This window comes from Manacus vitellinus, unplaced genomic scaffold (genome assembly GCF_001715985.3).
Source record: "Manacus vitellinus isolate BGI_N305 unplaced genomic scaffold, ASM171598v3 scaffold_23_pilon, whole genome shotgun sequence".
NCBI classification, from domain to species: Eukaryota; Metazoa; Chordata; class Aves; order Passeriformes; family Pipridae; genus Manacus; species Manacus vitellinus.
In genome coordinates, this window is record NW_021939718.1 from 5,938,373 (window position 1) to 5,953,958 (window position 15,586).

The following is a 15,586-nucleotide window of genomic DNA, read 5'->3' on the forward strand; positions in this document are numbered from 1 at the left end:
CTCTCAGCAGCAATCAGTAATCTTCTGCTAATACTGTTCTGAATTCAGTCTCTACATGATCAGCTTCTGCTTAACAGAAGAAACTGGCAAATATTTACCCAATTTATTACTGTATTTAGATGAAACAGGGTCTTATGCAGTACTCTTATCACAGAACATTGGCTTCAAAAGTATAACTGCTTGATCTAATTCAACCATAGGCCAAGCATTATTCCCTTAATAAAATTAAGGGAATATGAAGACCACCCTGTGAATACAGCACCAGTCTCTCTTGCTGAGCATCCCTTGCTCCTCACCTCTGCCTGTAGTAACCCTGGACAGGCCATTTGGGGAGGTGGGAGCACTCCAGACAAGTGCTGCCACAAGCCACTGTCTGCTTCGGCTGAAACATCTCAGCCTGGTTTCAATCTTCTTGTCTATTTAGGACTGTAATCTCCTGGTGGAAAAAGCCTCAGACATCTGGTGAGTCCCTACCAAGAAGGTTCTAGAGAATATGGGCTCAAGGACACAGAAATGGTTCAGGCAGAGAGAAAATATCATTGCCAAACACTCTGAAAGAGGCATCCAGCCAGTGTTCCAAGGGAAGCAGGTTCTTATGCGCTCAGGGACACAGCTTCCCAGACACTGCTGGGCAAAGTGAACCTGGACAGTGTAAACCACCAAGCACTAGCTTCATGGCACAGTATTAAAGAGGAAAAAATATTAATCCTACTTTCATATAACAATTTTTTACTCTTTATACTTTCTTCACTTAGTTTTCAATACCATTCAGTATTTGACTGTGTTCCTATCTAAGATACTAGTGGCTATTGCAAACAAACAGAGAAATTATTACTGGATGCCAGAGAAAGGAAATAGTGAAAGTTAGTGAAAGTATGACAATTCAAAGCTTTACAGGCATTTATAGCACAACAGGGTAAATTTTATATGTGGAAAATCCAATTTGCTGTGTGTTTTACTCACCGTTTGATGACTTCGGTCACAGTAGCGCAGTCCAAAGTAATCTATTTCCACCAGGTTTAAGTGACGAAATACGTAGCCCAGGACAACCGACCCTTTCGTTGACTTCTGTGGGAAAGAATTTACAGAGTCTATTCACAAAGATGCTCTGCTTTTGTCAGCTATGTGCAGTGGCATTCATGCATTTAATTAGCTTTTTTTAAAAAAAAAAAAATAAGAGGCAGTTCGCAGTGCCTTTAACAAAAATTTCAGCAGTACAGATGGAAATATTTTGCCCTCATACATGTTTGAACAATAACTCTGTAAAATACTGTTAGGAAGCTGGCAAGTTAGTAGTTACACAGTACAAAAAGAACAAAAAACCCCAAACAAACTCTGACAATGGAGATTAGGAGGCAAAACTGCCCTTAAGATCTAAGTTATGCATCATTAGCTGCTCTGTAACTAATCTTTGTAAAGAAGATTTAGTTTTATTTGCTCTACTTTTAAATATTTTTGATAGTAGAAGGGGGAGCATTCTAGCACCCTGAATTGAAATAATCCTGCTGTTTCCCTGAATAGTAGGTGTCTATTACAGTATTTGCAGACAAAGCTGGGGACAATATTGCAAACAACGTTGTCCTGTTGAGAATGCATTATAAAAAGCTGTCTTCCACCTGAGTGCCTCGTATTTGTCGGTTCGCCTGGCAGCCAACAACACACAGATAGGAAGATGGAGAACAATTGCACAGAATGATCCCCCATCAGAATCAATTAGAGCCTTTGACTATTACAGTCCTGAGTTCCACAAGAAAATGTGGACATAACTCATAATTAGGTTTTGCTTAACTGCTTCATATTTTTTAAACTACTAGACTGTAGTAAAATCACCAGAAGGACAGAAACAGGAAGAGGAAGTGGGATATTGATTGCACTATTCCACTTTTAGCCTATAAACAAATAATTTCAAAATTAAAACAGCAAGGAACACTGATTAAAAAATCCTTTAATTTAGCTTTGCTGGTAAAGTATCAATCACATAACAGTGAAGATCTATTCTTTTTTCTTTTCAGCAGGTGCATTTGGTCAGGCTTTATAACAAGTCACAAGGGCAAGACCAATTCGACAATTTCAGGTGGCCACTCACATTCAAAACAAGCCATGACAAGGTAGATCTTACATCTCCGGTAAGATGGGGAACTGCATATCCATGCTATTTACCAGATTTAATACATATCTGCTTAAACCAGGAGATGTTCTGGAAAGGTTCTCAGTGTCAAATTCCATCATACTGGTTATTTACACTAAGCAACTGCAATTACATATTCCCTCAGCATGTACAGTAAGCCTTAATGATCAGCCACAAAACAGAAACCTATCTGGGGAAAAAATATGATTAAGGTAAGCAGAAATTCACTAAATCTCATTTTAGCATGTTGGATAAAGCAGAGCAACACAATGATTTTATCATCAGATTCCTCAAAAGGAAACTGAACTTGGGTTGTCAGAACAAAGTAAGACAAGAATCAGCTGTAAAGTGACTATAAGGAGCACTGCAGCAAAAAGACAGAACATAGCAAACCACATCTTAAAAATACAAAAAATGCAAGCAATAACTGTACTGCCTTGTCTTATTTTTAAATCAGTTGTTATTCAAAGAAGCAGGAGGCACCCCACTAAGAAGGACCTAGTTATCATTCATACGCTGGACTCAATTCTGGATCCCTTTCCCCCCATGACGTGGGGTGGCCCAGTTCTAGTTCCATTTCCGTCTGAAGAACCATTCCGACATCTTGAAGGATAGGGAAAGGGAACTCCAGCGTCAGGGGTTTCTTCAGGCCCTAAGCCTGGAGGGGAGAGGTGCCCTCCCCTTCTCCCCCACCCCAGGTGGCTCCATGGCCAGCACGGAGACAGCACACTGGGTGTGGAGAGGAGGCAAGAGAGAGTTTATTGCTGGGGAGGTTACATTTATAGGGTTAGGAGGAATCACAGGTTAACCAATTAGAAGTCTCAAGGGGCTTACAGGAACACCCAATCACAGGAAGGGGTTAACAAGGTCCAATGAGAACACCTTAGGACATCTTCCCAGGACATTCCTGCATGGGAGATAACAGTTGCTGTGGGGGGTGTTGGGAAGAAGAAACATGTGTTTGCAAGGAGACCACAAAAAGTCGTTTTGAAACAGTTTTCTCATATAATGCAGGTTTAGTGCCACACTCAATGATCCTGATGGGTCCCTTCCAACTCAACATATTCTATGATTCCGTGTCACATAAGGCAAATTACCTTTGCCATTGTAACTGTTTCCATTTTCATTTAAACAGTACAACAATGTCTTGGGAACCTAGAATTAGACAGGCACAGGCGACGCTCTTATTTTGAGCCCTGACTCCTTACATCGCCTGTGGATAAACGATGGCAACACTTTCCACTAGGCACTAAACATTAAGAGAATATCTTAGACAAAAGGAACTCTACCATCAGCCACTTAGAGTCAGTGGGTTTTGACATGGTTAACCACAGTGTGGACAGTAAATCCTTGCAGGAGGTATAGAAAGGATTACCTGCATCATGATTTACAGGAGACATGGAGTGGGGCCCATGCAAGCCTTGCTGAGCTTCAAATCTGTTTGCTTTCAATGAGCTTTCCACTCCTTGTCTGACCAGCAGCATTATTCATAGCGTCAGTTGGTTTTATTAGCAGTACTAAGAAACACTAATCAAGCCACAAAGATTGAGTAGTCAATTTCCCATTCAGGCATCTTACAATAACAATACACACTCCTGCAATCAAAGAAGCTTAAGTCTTACAGGAGTTCAACTTATATGACTCTGCACCAAGCTACCCTTCTTGGCTTCTGCTTCAGTCAGCTGAGGACTGCAGTACTACATACTCTTTCTACATAAAGCTTTTGGGACAGCTTTCCTTCTGTGGACACTAAAGCTAGTGTGTTATCCCCAAGAAACATACACATTTCAAACCTGATTTGGTTGAAATTTAAGCCTCCTCTCTTTCCCTTCAGAGATAAAAGGCTTTTTTAACTGCTTTTTACATCTATTGCTAGGTACAAATGCCTGTCAATTTATTTTCTTGTCCCAGCTTGTTCTGGCCCTTTCCCTGCCTGAACAGACAAGAATTGGGTGCGTGCCTGAATAAAGAACTTTGCTTGCACCCTTTGCTTGCACCCTCGTGTCCCATTCCCTCTTCGGACTGCGACAAATGGCACCCAGCATCAGGCCAAAGTAAAGGTTTTTACCTTTAAGAAAACCTTCCCCATGTCACAAGGGCTCAGACAGCGCAGAGAGAAGCGTTTCTGTCCCGCTGGTCCTTCCCGGCTGAACTCCAGATCATGGCAAGATGGCCACCGCACCGAGAAAGGTGAGCACCGGGAAAAACCTCTAATCTCATCTCTCACCCTCACAAAATCAACTTTAAAACCAACTTCAGACTAATAGAAGTATAAGTAATTTCGCAATGGGCCTCTCGCTATCTACCCCTCAAAAGTTTGTATACCACAAGCTTAAAGACTTTATTTTGGAAAACGGACACCCCTTAGACAAAAAATCCGCAAAAGCCCTTGCTAAATGGCTTGAAAACAGAGGGGAAGCTGTCTCCGACAGCATGACTCCAAAGGACTGGGAGAAAACTGGATATAAGATCTGGAAAGCGAAAGAGAGGGGAGAAAAAATTGCTATTGAAGCACTGATTGCCTGGAGGTTAGTTCTGATGATGCTACAACATCAAATAAACAGTTCCAATGAAAATCTGAGCAAAAATCCAAGCCCCCATCCCTGAAAAAGGACAAGCCCCGGGAGTGCCGGAGTGGCAGGGGAGGCGGGAGACCACGGACGGCGTGAGGGAGAAACAAAGCACGGAATACCAGCGGTTTTTGCATCATGGCATCACCACGTGGGCGAAGCCGAGGAGAGCGGGGAGCGAGCGCGGGAGAACGGCATGCAAAGATTTCGCGCTTCTCCCGCCAGCACCACCCCCCAGCCCGCCCGCGCAAGCCCACACCCCCACCCCTCCCTCCTCCGCCCCCCCGGCCAAAAAACCCTCCCCTCCCCCCACACCCACCGCATCCAGGTACTCCTTTCCAATGCCCCCCTCCCCACGGCAGCGCCGCTTATCCCGACGTGCCAGTAGCTGGCACTTTAACCCCTTCAGTAGCACCACCCTGTGAATGTACTTGTCCCTGCCCAGCCACTGCCCAGAGGAGCAGATGGTCTTACATAAAGGAATAAGCATCAACAGCTGATGATTAGAATTTGGTTAAAGCATTTCCCGTATTTTATCATCCCAACAATCACCCTGTCTGGGAACCAATCCCCCTCCAAGTTCTGAAAGATACAAAACAAGCTATTACTGTCTACAGGTTAAACTCACCTTATGTAATAAGGGTACTTGGTTCATTCTTTGCTGCTTACACATTCACTCCAAATGACATAAAGGATTTAATAAGTGCTTTCTTCACTAATATGCAAGCAACACTTTTCCTAGATGAATGGCAAACTCGCATTCGCCAGCATGCCCAGTGAACCTCAACAACCACAGGGACCCCAGTCCTGGAGTCCTTTAACAGGCTTTTTGGAGTGGGCCCATATATTTCCAATGAGTCCCAAACCAAGATTCCTATGAATGAATTAGACATTTCAAAAAAAATAGCCTTCCAAGCTATTCAAACCATTGCTGAGGCTGCTGAACCTGCACCTTCATACACACAAGTACAACAAAAACCAACAGAACCATTCACAGACTTTGCAGAAAGGCTAAAGAAAGCCATTGCAAAACAAGTTAAACACCCAGAAGGTCAGGATGCACTATTGTTAAGGTTGGCTATAGAGCAATCTAATGACGATTGCCAGCAAATACTAAGAACTCTTAGGGATTCTACTCCTATGGACATGGTCAAGGCATGTCGTAATGTGGGGTCTAATTCTCATAAAGCAAGACTACTAGATGAAGCTTTGGCTGGACCACAAACCTGTTTTCACTGTGGTGAGACAGGACATATAGAAAAGAACTATCCACAATTAATTACAAAGATGGAGCTTCCGAAGACACCGTGTAAACGGTGCAGAAAAGGCAGACACTGGACTAAGGATTGCCACTCCCTTACTAACATTTACGGAGAACTGCTATCCCCAAAAAAGTCACCAGACTTGAGGAGAAAAGTGACTTTTAATTCAATGCCAGATCTTAAACAGTGCACCTGTGAACTGTCAAGAAACAAGGCAGCAAGCTCCAAGGGTGCTGTGATAAAACAAACACCCCCTCAACTGCGTTCCATCCTGCGAAGCCCATCCCTTCAGCAGGTGCCAGGAAACCACAGCAATTAGAATGAACCATGTTAAACCTACCATTCCCTGCAGTTCAACTTAAATCAGATGAACTGATTATGCAACTTATGTCCTAGCCACGTGATATCACTAAGCTTTTAGACACCATGGAGCAGTAGCATCTCGGGCTGGAAACAATTTTTAGGGGGGGAGTCACTCAGCAAATGCAGCTGTCCAATCCGATTTGGAAGATGCAGATCTGTCCTCCCTCAAGTCCATTTAAACAAACCCTTTTTAACTTGCTTTGAAATTTTGCTTTCTCTGTTTGTATTGTTACTATTTCTTGTGTCATAGTGGGCTGTAAGAGGACTATCAAAACAGATATTTTCTAGCCGTGCTTCAAACAAATAAGACAGAGTGAGATGTGACGGAACACGATTCAGGATGGGAACAGTTCCGGGCGTGGAGAGAAGCGTGCAGTGATTGGCGGAGATTTTTGCCTGCTCCCTGCTTCCCCCACTCCTCCCTCTTTTGCCTGTGCCCTATTCTGATTTGCTCCCCCATTTGTCTGTCTGATACCCCACCCTATGTTCTGGCCCTTTCCCTGCCTTGAACGGACAAGAATCAGGCGCACGCCTGAATAAAGAACTTTGCTTGCACCCTTCCTCGTGTCCCATTCCCTCTTCGGACCGCGACACCAGCTCACTTAACACTTCCATAGTGGCAGGTCCTGTGGAAACAGATGGTCCAGCTGTGAGGAAATGCTGAGCAAAACCATCCAACTTAAAATGGCTGAGGTTTCTCCACCTCTACAACAGCAAGATGCTCAGTGCTTTGGTTATCCTCAGCCAAAACAGACTGTGGGCTGTACTCTCCACGTCTCTCTTCACCAATCCCTTTCATATCTTTCAGCAATGCCTGTGTGTGCACAAGGCAGTCCTTTGCAAGGGAACAGCCAGAATGTGAGCCAGGCCCTATTCTCACATCCTTCTAACTTCACCTTCCATAACCTCATATTTTCCCAGCACTGAAGAGCATTCTTCAGGTAAAACAGTGACCCTTGGAGAAACCACTGCAACCTCATTTTTAATTCAAGTTCTCATTTTAAGCCACGTGATTTCAGGGTTCCATGCCAGTAATTTGCCTCTTCAAGTGGAGTCAAGAAAGCAGTTTTGCTGATGAATCCCTAAGTGGCTACTTCTTAGTCCTGAAATACATTTTTACCACATTTGTAGAAAGTTTTGCCAACTAAGAAAAGTCATTTATTTTCCCTGATAAAATTACAGCAAAATTCAAACTAAAGCTATCAAAGATGTTAACAGGATTACATATGGCATTACAAAAATCACATAATCTGCCTTTCATTAAGCTCAGACTTGCTAAAGGCTTGCATTCTTAGGGATAAACCCAAGTACATTTGAAAATATCATTGGCAATGCTTTCAAGAGAGAACAAAGAATTGTTCAAATGAGTCATAACATCTTTCTTTACATGTTAGCACTGCGGCTTCATAAACCAGAAAGGCAGGTTTCTACTGGCTAAAGAAAATCACAGGGAGAACACTCAGGAGAGGGCTAATTCAATTGCACTTTTCTTAATCAAACTGTTCTTTTTAAAACAGTATATACAGTACTACATTTCAACATAATCATATTACAGTATATTTGTACATAGAAATTCTTATCTTTCACACTGCTCATTGCTTTTTAGCTCTAGTGAGGTTTTTCTAGTTGGATATTTTTTATTTTCTCTCTTGTGTTCTACAGTGCAGTGGAGGTCAAATCAGAACCATGGTTGATGTTAACCGAATTTAAACACAAAATGTCTGCCTCAGTAGAATGGTAGTCCCTCCCTCAAAGGAAAAGTGCTACAGGTAGTGAAGCCTCTTTTTATTAGACTAGAATAACACATTGCCTCTTTTAGTTCAAGAAGGCATCATGAAACATTTCTCCTCAAAGTAATTCAATCCACAGACTCTATCTCTTAGAACCTCATAAAAGCTAAGGAACATGCAGATGAATTTATGAGCCTTCTTTCAAGAAAAGGACCTAGAACTTTGGTTGAACATAGCCTTCGACTTTCTGAGATATCTTCCCCCATCAGAGTCACACCTGATGCTGAAGTTGTTATTCTGCTTATAAGGTGGCAAGAGCTAACACAGAAGAAGAGTGGAAGTTTTCTAAAGCTAAACAAGGGAGTTTCTAACAGAGTATGGAAAAACAAGGAAGATGTTATGGGAGATGATACACAACCATGCTGAGCCGTTCAGACACACAGGATTGTGTGGGTTATGCTGCCAACAAGCCCTCCAAGTGGGAAGCACATTTGATCTTTGCCTATTCTACCACTTTACCTCAAGCTCAGAAAAGGCTAGTCACGACCACAGTTTTTCACCACCTCCCACTGACAAAAGCAGCAATGCATAGAGCTTTGAAATCAAAGTTCTTGGCGTTTTTTAACAACACAGAATAAGGACCCCTTTCCCCCAAGGCAGTCAACCACCTAATTTGCATAACACATGTTCAAGCAGAGAAAAATCTTTAAATTAAAAATGCTAAAAATGTACAAAATATTCACCTAGATAAAACAGCTTGACCTTAATTTCCAGAATGCATGTCCAAGCAGAGAAGAATTTACATTAATGTTATTTTATATGTGCAGGCGTTCCCCAATACAATCATGTAACAGAGGTAAATACTTTCAGGAACGGAGGATTTAGAAAATGCAAATGTAATTTGCACACAGGCTGTCCTAAGTATACACCATTCAAATGAACCATCCAAACTGTACTAATCCATCCCTGCCTCTCTCCTCATCTTTTACTGACAACAGACAACCTGTTTTCAGAGATTTTTTGTCTGAGAACTCCTTGGAAATTTATGGACACATGCACAGACCTGCCCATCCCTGTTCTGCTCTACCTGCTGGATATAACATATGACACTGAATTATAAGTGCTGGATATAACATATGACACTGAATTCTAAGTGCTGGATATTAAGATATTAGATTAGTTCTGTTTTCACTAATAGTCAATTTAATACATTCCAGTAAGAAAACGCTATTCTAGAAAAGTATCTAAATACCTAAAATATCTATATTTTTTTGGTTTGTAATTATTGTATCTATCACAAATTTATCTAGTTAGGGGCCAACTCCTTAAGAGAGGGATAGATTTCTAGGAGCATGGACTCCGGACAGTTAAACATTTCCCTTTGTAACTACTCACACTTTGATGCATTGTCACAAAGAGATGTAAACTGATCTATTTGACTCTGAAACATAGAAGAAAAAAGCTAAAGAAATAATATTTTAAAAATATTTGGATTATGGGAAATCTGTTCAGTGGACTTCTTTTCTGGGGGAGAAATATAAGCAAGTATATTTACATGGTGTAGCAATGCAATTTGTACATGACACACTACAAGAAATGGTCTAAGCAGGAATCAAAGTCCAATGAAGAACACAGAGGCAAGTGGAGCAAGCAAATAAGTAGTGGGAAGACAGCTGAATTTTGGATATGTAATTAAATATTTACTAGTGCTTTAAAATTGATCTCTCATCTGCCATGAAGGATATTTTTTAAAATTACAGCAACGGTGCTGTTGCTACAGTTCTGTCTAGAAGAATTCTGACCATAAAAATTTTATTTAAAAATCTGTTCACTAATCTATTCCCTAATATTAACATTATCCAGTTCATTAACATCTATATTCACCATATGACAGATGAGTTAAAGTACCAACAATAATGTATTTCAAGTTTTCACAGAAAAGAGCTCTTCTGAAGAACTGAATACCAATGAACATTTCCATCATTCGCATGCACTTTGAATAATTTTACATCTAAGAAAAGAACCGTGAAATTTAAAAATACTGCATACAACCACTCATTTGGAATGGTTAAGATGTTGGTTACTACTATTTTTCTCCTTTTCAGAAATACTCCTCATGCATAGCTGTGTGACTGGTGTACCTTCTGGTTAGGCACAGGCTCTGTGTGTCCTGATTAGGGACAGAAACACACTACAAACACCTGGAGAGGCAGAAGACAAGCACATGTGAATTGATAATGCATGAACTTCTCATGTGCTCTCACAGATTTGTTTTAAATATTCCCTATGAATAGGGAAGATACATTCCTTTGGACCCACCAGAGGTGTGAAGCTGTGAGACAAGAGAAGGCCCTTTTCTCCAGGAAGCCATGAGCGGCTCCATGGTCAAGTAGGGCTCCCATTATTATGTGGTGGAAGTGTTACCCTGGCAGAGAAGAGAGAGGCCTGCGAGATAGGAGGGTGCTTCTGTCCTCACACCCTTTGTGGAACTCCCTGCCCTGAGGGAGGTACTGAGCATTCCTGCCTGAACTGGAGGATATATAATCTTGGAGTCTTGGAACGTTTTTAACCACTCGTGGGATCCAGAGGAAGACTGCAGATCACTGCTCTCAACCAGACTGCAACCACCACTCTCGACCGGACTGCAACAGCACTCTCACCAACAGGTTTTCCCCTCTCCTTTTACTTTGGACTCAGGGGGCCCAACGAACACCACTCTGTTCATGTCCCAGGGTGCTGGGTTATATATTTGGGTTTTGTGGGTTAAAACCAATTGTTTGTCTGTATAATCGTACTTATTGTATTATTTTATTAAATTGTTATTCTGATTTATAATCTCTCTTTTGAGTTGAGTTCATTTCCCCTGCTGGTTTATCTTTAAACCACCACATGGATCTAGTCCCTATATGTGTAAATCTACGTTAACACTTCTTCAAAACAGGAACAATCACAAAGAAGCAATTAATGATACAACAGAACCAAAAGAAACACACAAACAGTAACCAATACAAAACCAAAGCTCCATGATTCAAACACAATAAAGGGTTTAAGAATGCATGTGTGAGGAGAGAATGAAATGGTGGCCACCAGAGTATGAATGAAAAAGTTGAGTGGACATATGCATGTGTGTGTGAACACAAATACACTTTATAGCAAGACATTTTAAACACTACCTCAAACAACTCCACCTCAAACACAATATCTACAACCCAACACATTTCCCTTTCAAATAAAGATGATGCCATTACACAAAGTCACCCTCAGATAAAAGGTTATACACATCTTCAAATCCTGGGTAATTTGAGGTTGCTTGAATATTGCACAAACCAATAAAGTTGTAAACAGTTCAATAAAGGCCTTGTGATGACAGGCCCTGGTTTTTAGAAATAGTTGAAATAAGATTGGTTATGATAAGAATGTTTAAAAATGTATTGTTTCACAACCTGTTAATTATATATAGAATGGGGAGATGTGGCAGGAAGAATGTGACAAAGAATCATGGAAGTTGTAGTCTTCTGGGTTCTCACGCATGCTCAATCAATACTTGATTGTCATTGGTTGAAAGATCATGTGACATGTTTAAGCGCTGTATTTAAACCAAAGTGTTTTGAAATAAACCTCAATTCTGCTCTGGCACTTGTGTCTGAATGGGGTTTGTGCCTTAACAACACCTCAAAGGGAAAATACAAGATAAAAATACTAGCCCTCTCCATTAAATAAGCCTTTCCAAGCACACATATCTTCAGCACTTTTGCATCTTTCCCTGTGCAAGATGATGTAGATTTGTCCCTGATTCCTGATGATGCAGGGCTGACCTTTCTGTGGAGCAATCTCTGCCAAGGCACTTCTAAAGGCAGCTCAGGCCAAGTGTGAACCAGAGCTGTCCTCTGAAGATGCTTCCAGTCAGAATAAAAGAGACTAAAGATGCACCGAGATTTCCTTGGTGGAAACAGCCACAGTCTCCACACTTTCAGGGTTCCACATGTTCTCTGGGTTTGGAGCAAAAGTGGTTTTGTGAGCTGTCCTTCGGGGAAGAATCGCAGAGCCCCATTGCTCTTGCTGCTGGTGGGATTTGGCTGTGGCACGGTGTAGGAGGGTGAAGCCAGGGTGAAGCAGCCTCCATGAGATCCCCATGCAGGTGCTGCTCCTGGGGGACAGCATGATCCCTCTTTCCCATAGTCAGTCCTAGGGCAGAATAGCTCTGCAGTCAGACTGCTGGCAAAGGGGTACAGGGATCTCCTTTCCCACCCTGCTGCCAGGCAGCCCAGGACTGGGACATGATCTCCTCTTCCACCACAGACCCATGGGAATCCTGCTCGACCATGGAGCCGCTCACAGCTTCCTGGAGAAAAGGGCCTTCTCTTGTCTCGCAGCTTCAAGGACTTTGGTGGGTCCAAAGGGATGTATCTTCCATATTCACAGGGAGTTATTTAAAACAAATCTGTGAGAGCACATGAGAAGTTCATGCATTATCAATTCACACGTACTTGTCTTCTGCCTCTCCAGGTGCTTTTGGTGTTTCTGAAGCATCCCTAATCAGGACACACAGAGGCACTGCCTGTCAAGAAAACATCATGGCATTTGCTGCTCTCCCTAGAAAAGTTATTTCTTTTCACATGTCAATTGCAAATCAGATATTTTGGTACTGAATTCAATGGTGTCCACACTGTATCCATTCAACAACATTTTATATATAATATTGCATTTTATGAGTGCTTATTTTAAGACTCACCTGTCTCTCAATATATTTTCATTGAAACATACTGCCCATCTACAATCCATATAATGATGATTTTCCACATCCCAAAAAGTTTTCCAAAACATTTTATCCTTTTAAATATTTAAAAGTTTTGTTACCAGTTTGATGGAGTTTTATTTCTCATTTTGGCTGACACTACAAAATTAATTACTTCTTCAGAGATAGACAGATAGAAGGCAAAGGCATACATATATTAACCTAAAAAGATGTACATACTTTTTCTGTACATTTTTGAAAACTCGATTGTCATGGTGCTTTCCAGAAAACTGATTTCATCCTGCTGAAAACTTAATTCTCATTTAAATTTCTCATAATAAATATCTGGAACTTTGTATGAAAATAATAAAGACTGACATTTTTTAAAATGCCTTCATTTTTTTGTTTAATAGACATTCCCCATGACAGCAATAGAACATACACTGCCAGTATTTTGTTCTAAAAATAGTTTTCTCGATATTCTCATTAGCAAATGTCACACACACACACACAAAAAAAAAACAAAACAACAAAACAGCCAAGCAGTCACAATGTTTGCACCAGGACAGGAATAAGTTATCCATTATCATGCTGTAATGGCTGCTAATGGAGAACTCTATACACCTGCATTCTCTCCTTCCCCTTCTAAAATTTCTGGCTGCCCTGAAGAGATGCTATCCAGTGCCGCACACTACATGGGTCATATTACCATTTTACTGGTACTGGGCTGCATTCAACTTTAACAGCCTTGACTGAAAAAAAAACATAAAAGCCACTCCACAGGAAAGGACGCTAACAGACCTGTGGCAGCAGAGGGGGATGAAAAGGAGGTATCCATCATAGCTCCTTGCTGCTTTTCACCCTCTGACTAGTGCTGCCTGGCCCCTCACACCCACACTCACAGCAAGACTGCCTCATTCAGCTGTCAATCAATTCCTGAGTCTCTGCAGATTTCAACCCTGCATATTCAGATAAAACAGAATCTGAGACAGGTCTTTTTTTTTTGAAGAATGATATCACTGCACATAAATAAAGAGAAAAGGCAAGTGTTAAGTTCAAATAACAACACACAAAATTTAAAGCATCAACACAACCTGCAAACCATCAATTTATTCTCTTGTGTGCATGTACTGTGTCAATGTCACCATCAATTGTTTCTCCTCCTTCCACAAATCACACAGGTCTATCACTGTCTTCTCCCTGGCATCACTGCTCATCCCTGGCTGCCAGTCATGTGCTCCTTAATTAGATCTACCTATTGTGTCAGGGGTTTTTCTTGTATTTTTCCTAACCACTTCCCAGTTCCTTGTCCTTTCCCACATGCTGTCTCATTCCATATTGCACTAATAGCACCCTCCATGCTCATACTCCCTTGTCACAGACATTTCTGCTTCCCTCAGCTGGCCATCCCCACAGGTTCCCATATATTGCCAACTTTGCCTTTATGAATCAAGACAGGAAATTTCTCCACAGTCCTGAATTATGGCACAGGTAACAAAGAAACACATTTGACAGATCCAGATGCAAGGAAATTGTTTTCAGTTTTGGTGTCCAAACTCAAGCACCAGAAACACCATTTACAGAGATGATGTGGTGGCCACCAGGGCCTGGTAGGGATGGTATGAGACAGTATCATTATAGGACTTCACTGATAAAGTCTGAGGAAATCTCTCCTGAGAGAGATATTTCAGCAATTCAAATGGGCTTACTGTGGGCATATCTTTAAAAGAACAGAGAGCAACGGATCTCTGGCATGGTGACCATGCTGACAGAAATTACCGAGTCTTTGTTCCAAGGGTTTCTCAGACAAAAGTTGTCCGGTTTTATTTTTCTTTAACAGTCACTTTTTTTTTATCTTATTTTACTCTTTGAAATAACTAAACTGATTTGAATGAAACTTTGTGAAATAACTCATCACAGAGTTCAAAACTTGATGACTAGCAAACCTAGAAGCAACTCCAGTGGGGCTATGGTCTGAGTCGCTTAGATGAGGAGGGGAACCAGGTTCTAAAATATTCCCATAAGTGAGATTAAGGCACAAACAAGGCCATATGCTGGATCCCAAAATATAATTCAACTTTATTTTATAACACAAAGGAGCAGAGAGAAAGAAGGAAGATAGAAGACTAGGAAAAGCTAAGAGTAACTGTTAAAAGCACAGGACAGGACTTATTACCACCATGAAGTGCTGCTGGCTTGCAAGCTGGTGGATCTCTGCTGGGCTTCTTCCCTTGGAGCCTCCGAGGAACGAACTGAACCGGCAGGGTAACAGAGCAGCAGCAGCTCTCCCAACAGTCCCCAGGCACGGCCTTAAATACCCTCACTCTGGTAGCCCCTGGATGCCCACTGCCACTTCACCAGTATCCAAGCAAAGGTAGCCTGGTACCAAGATGGGCCCTGAGTGCCCACTGGCCGATTCCCCAGTCTCCAAGCAAGATCTGCCCGGTATACACTTTTTGGGAGAGTAAGTCCTTGCTGCATTCTTGATTGCAACAACTTTTTATCTTTTTTTCTTATCTGCCTGCCTCTGATGGTTTGCTAGGTGCCTCCTGGAGCTTTTGCAAGTAGCTCAGCTCCTGCAGCAGCCTAGCTGTGGCATCAAGGCTTTTTAGATCCATGCTCAAGTCAGCAGCAAAGCAGACTCCATCTTTTAATCAGATTCTATCATGTAATCAGCCCATTACAGGCTAAAAACCCTCTCCATAGCACCTGCCATTAAGGAAGGCCCCACAAACTTTTCAGACCGAATTTACAGCTATTTTCTCAGAGATTTTATTTTAAAAGTCAGTATTATTCAG

General features: G+C 41.6%; 1 protein-coding gene across 9 annotated transcripts in view; it reads right to left on the minus strand.

Moving 5' to 3' along the window:
* The window catches only part of EPB41L4A (erythrocyte membrane protein band 4.1 like 4A), a 130,642-nt gene that overhangs the window by 74,891 nt on the left and 40,165 nt on the right, over window positions 1–15,586 (minus strand). For all 9 annotated transcript variants that reach the window (XR_001920685.1, XM_018072884.2, XM_018072883.2 and 6 more), the window contains exon 2: window positions 964–1,068. Coding sequence is in view for 8 of the 9 variants with exons in the window: in XM_018072884.2 (XP_017928373.1) it covers window positions 964–1,068 (105 nt within the window). In the remaining variant the exon portion in view is untranslated. The remainder of the gene's footprint in view (window positions 1–963; window positions 1,069–15,586) is intronic.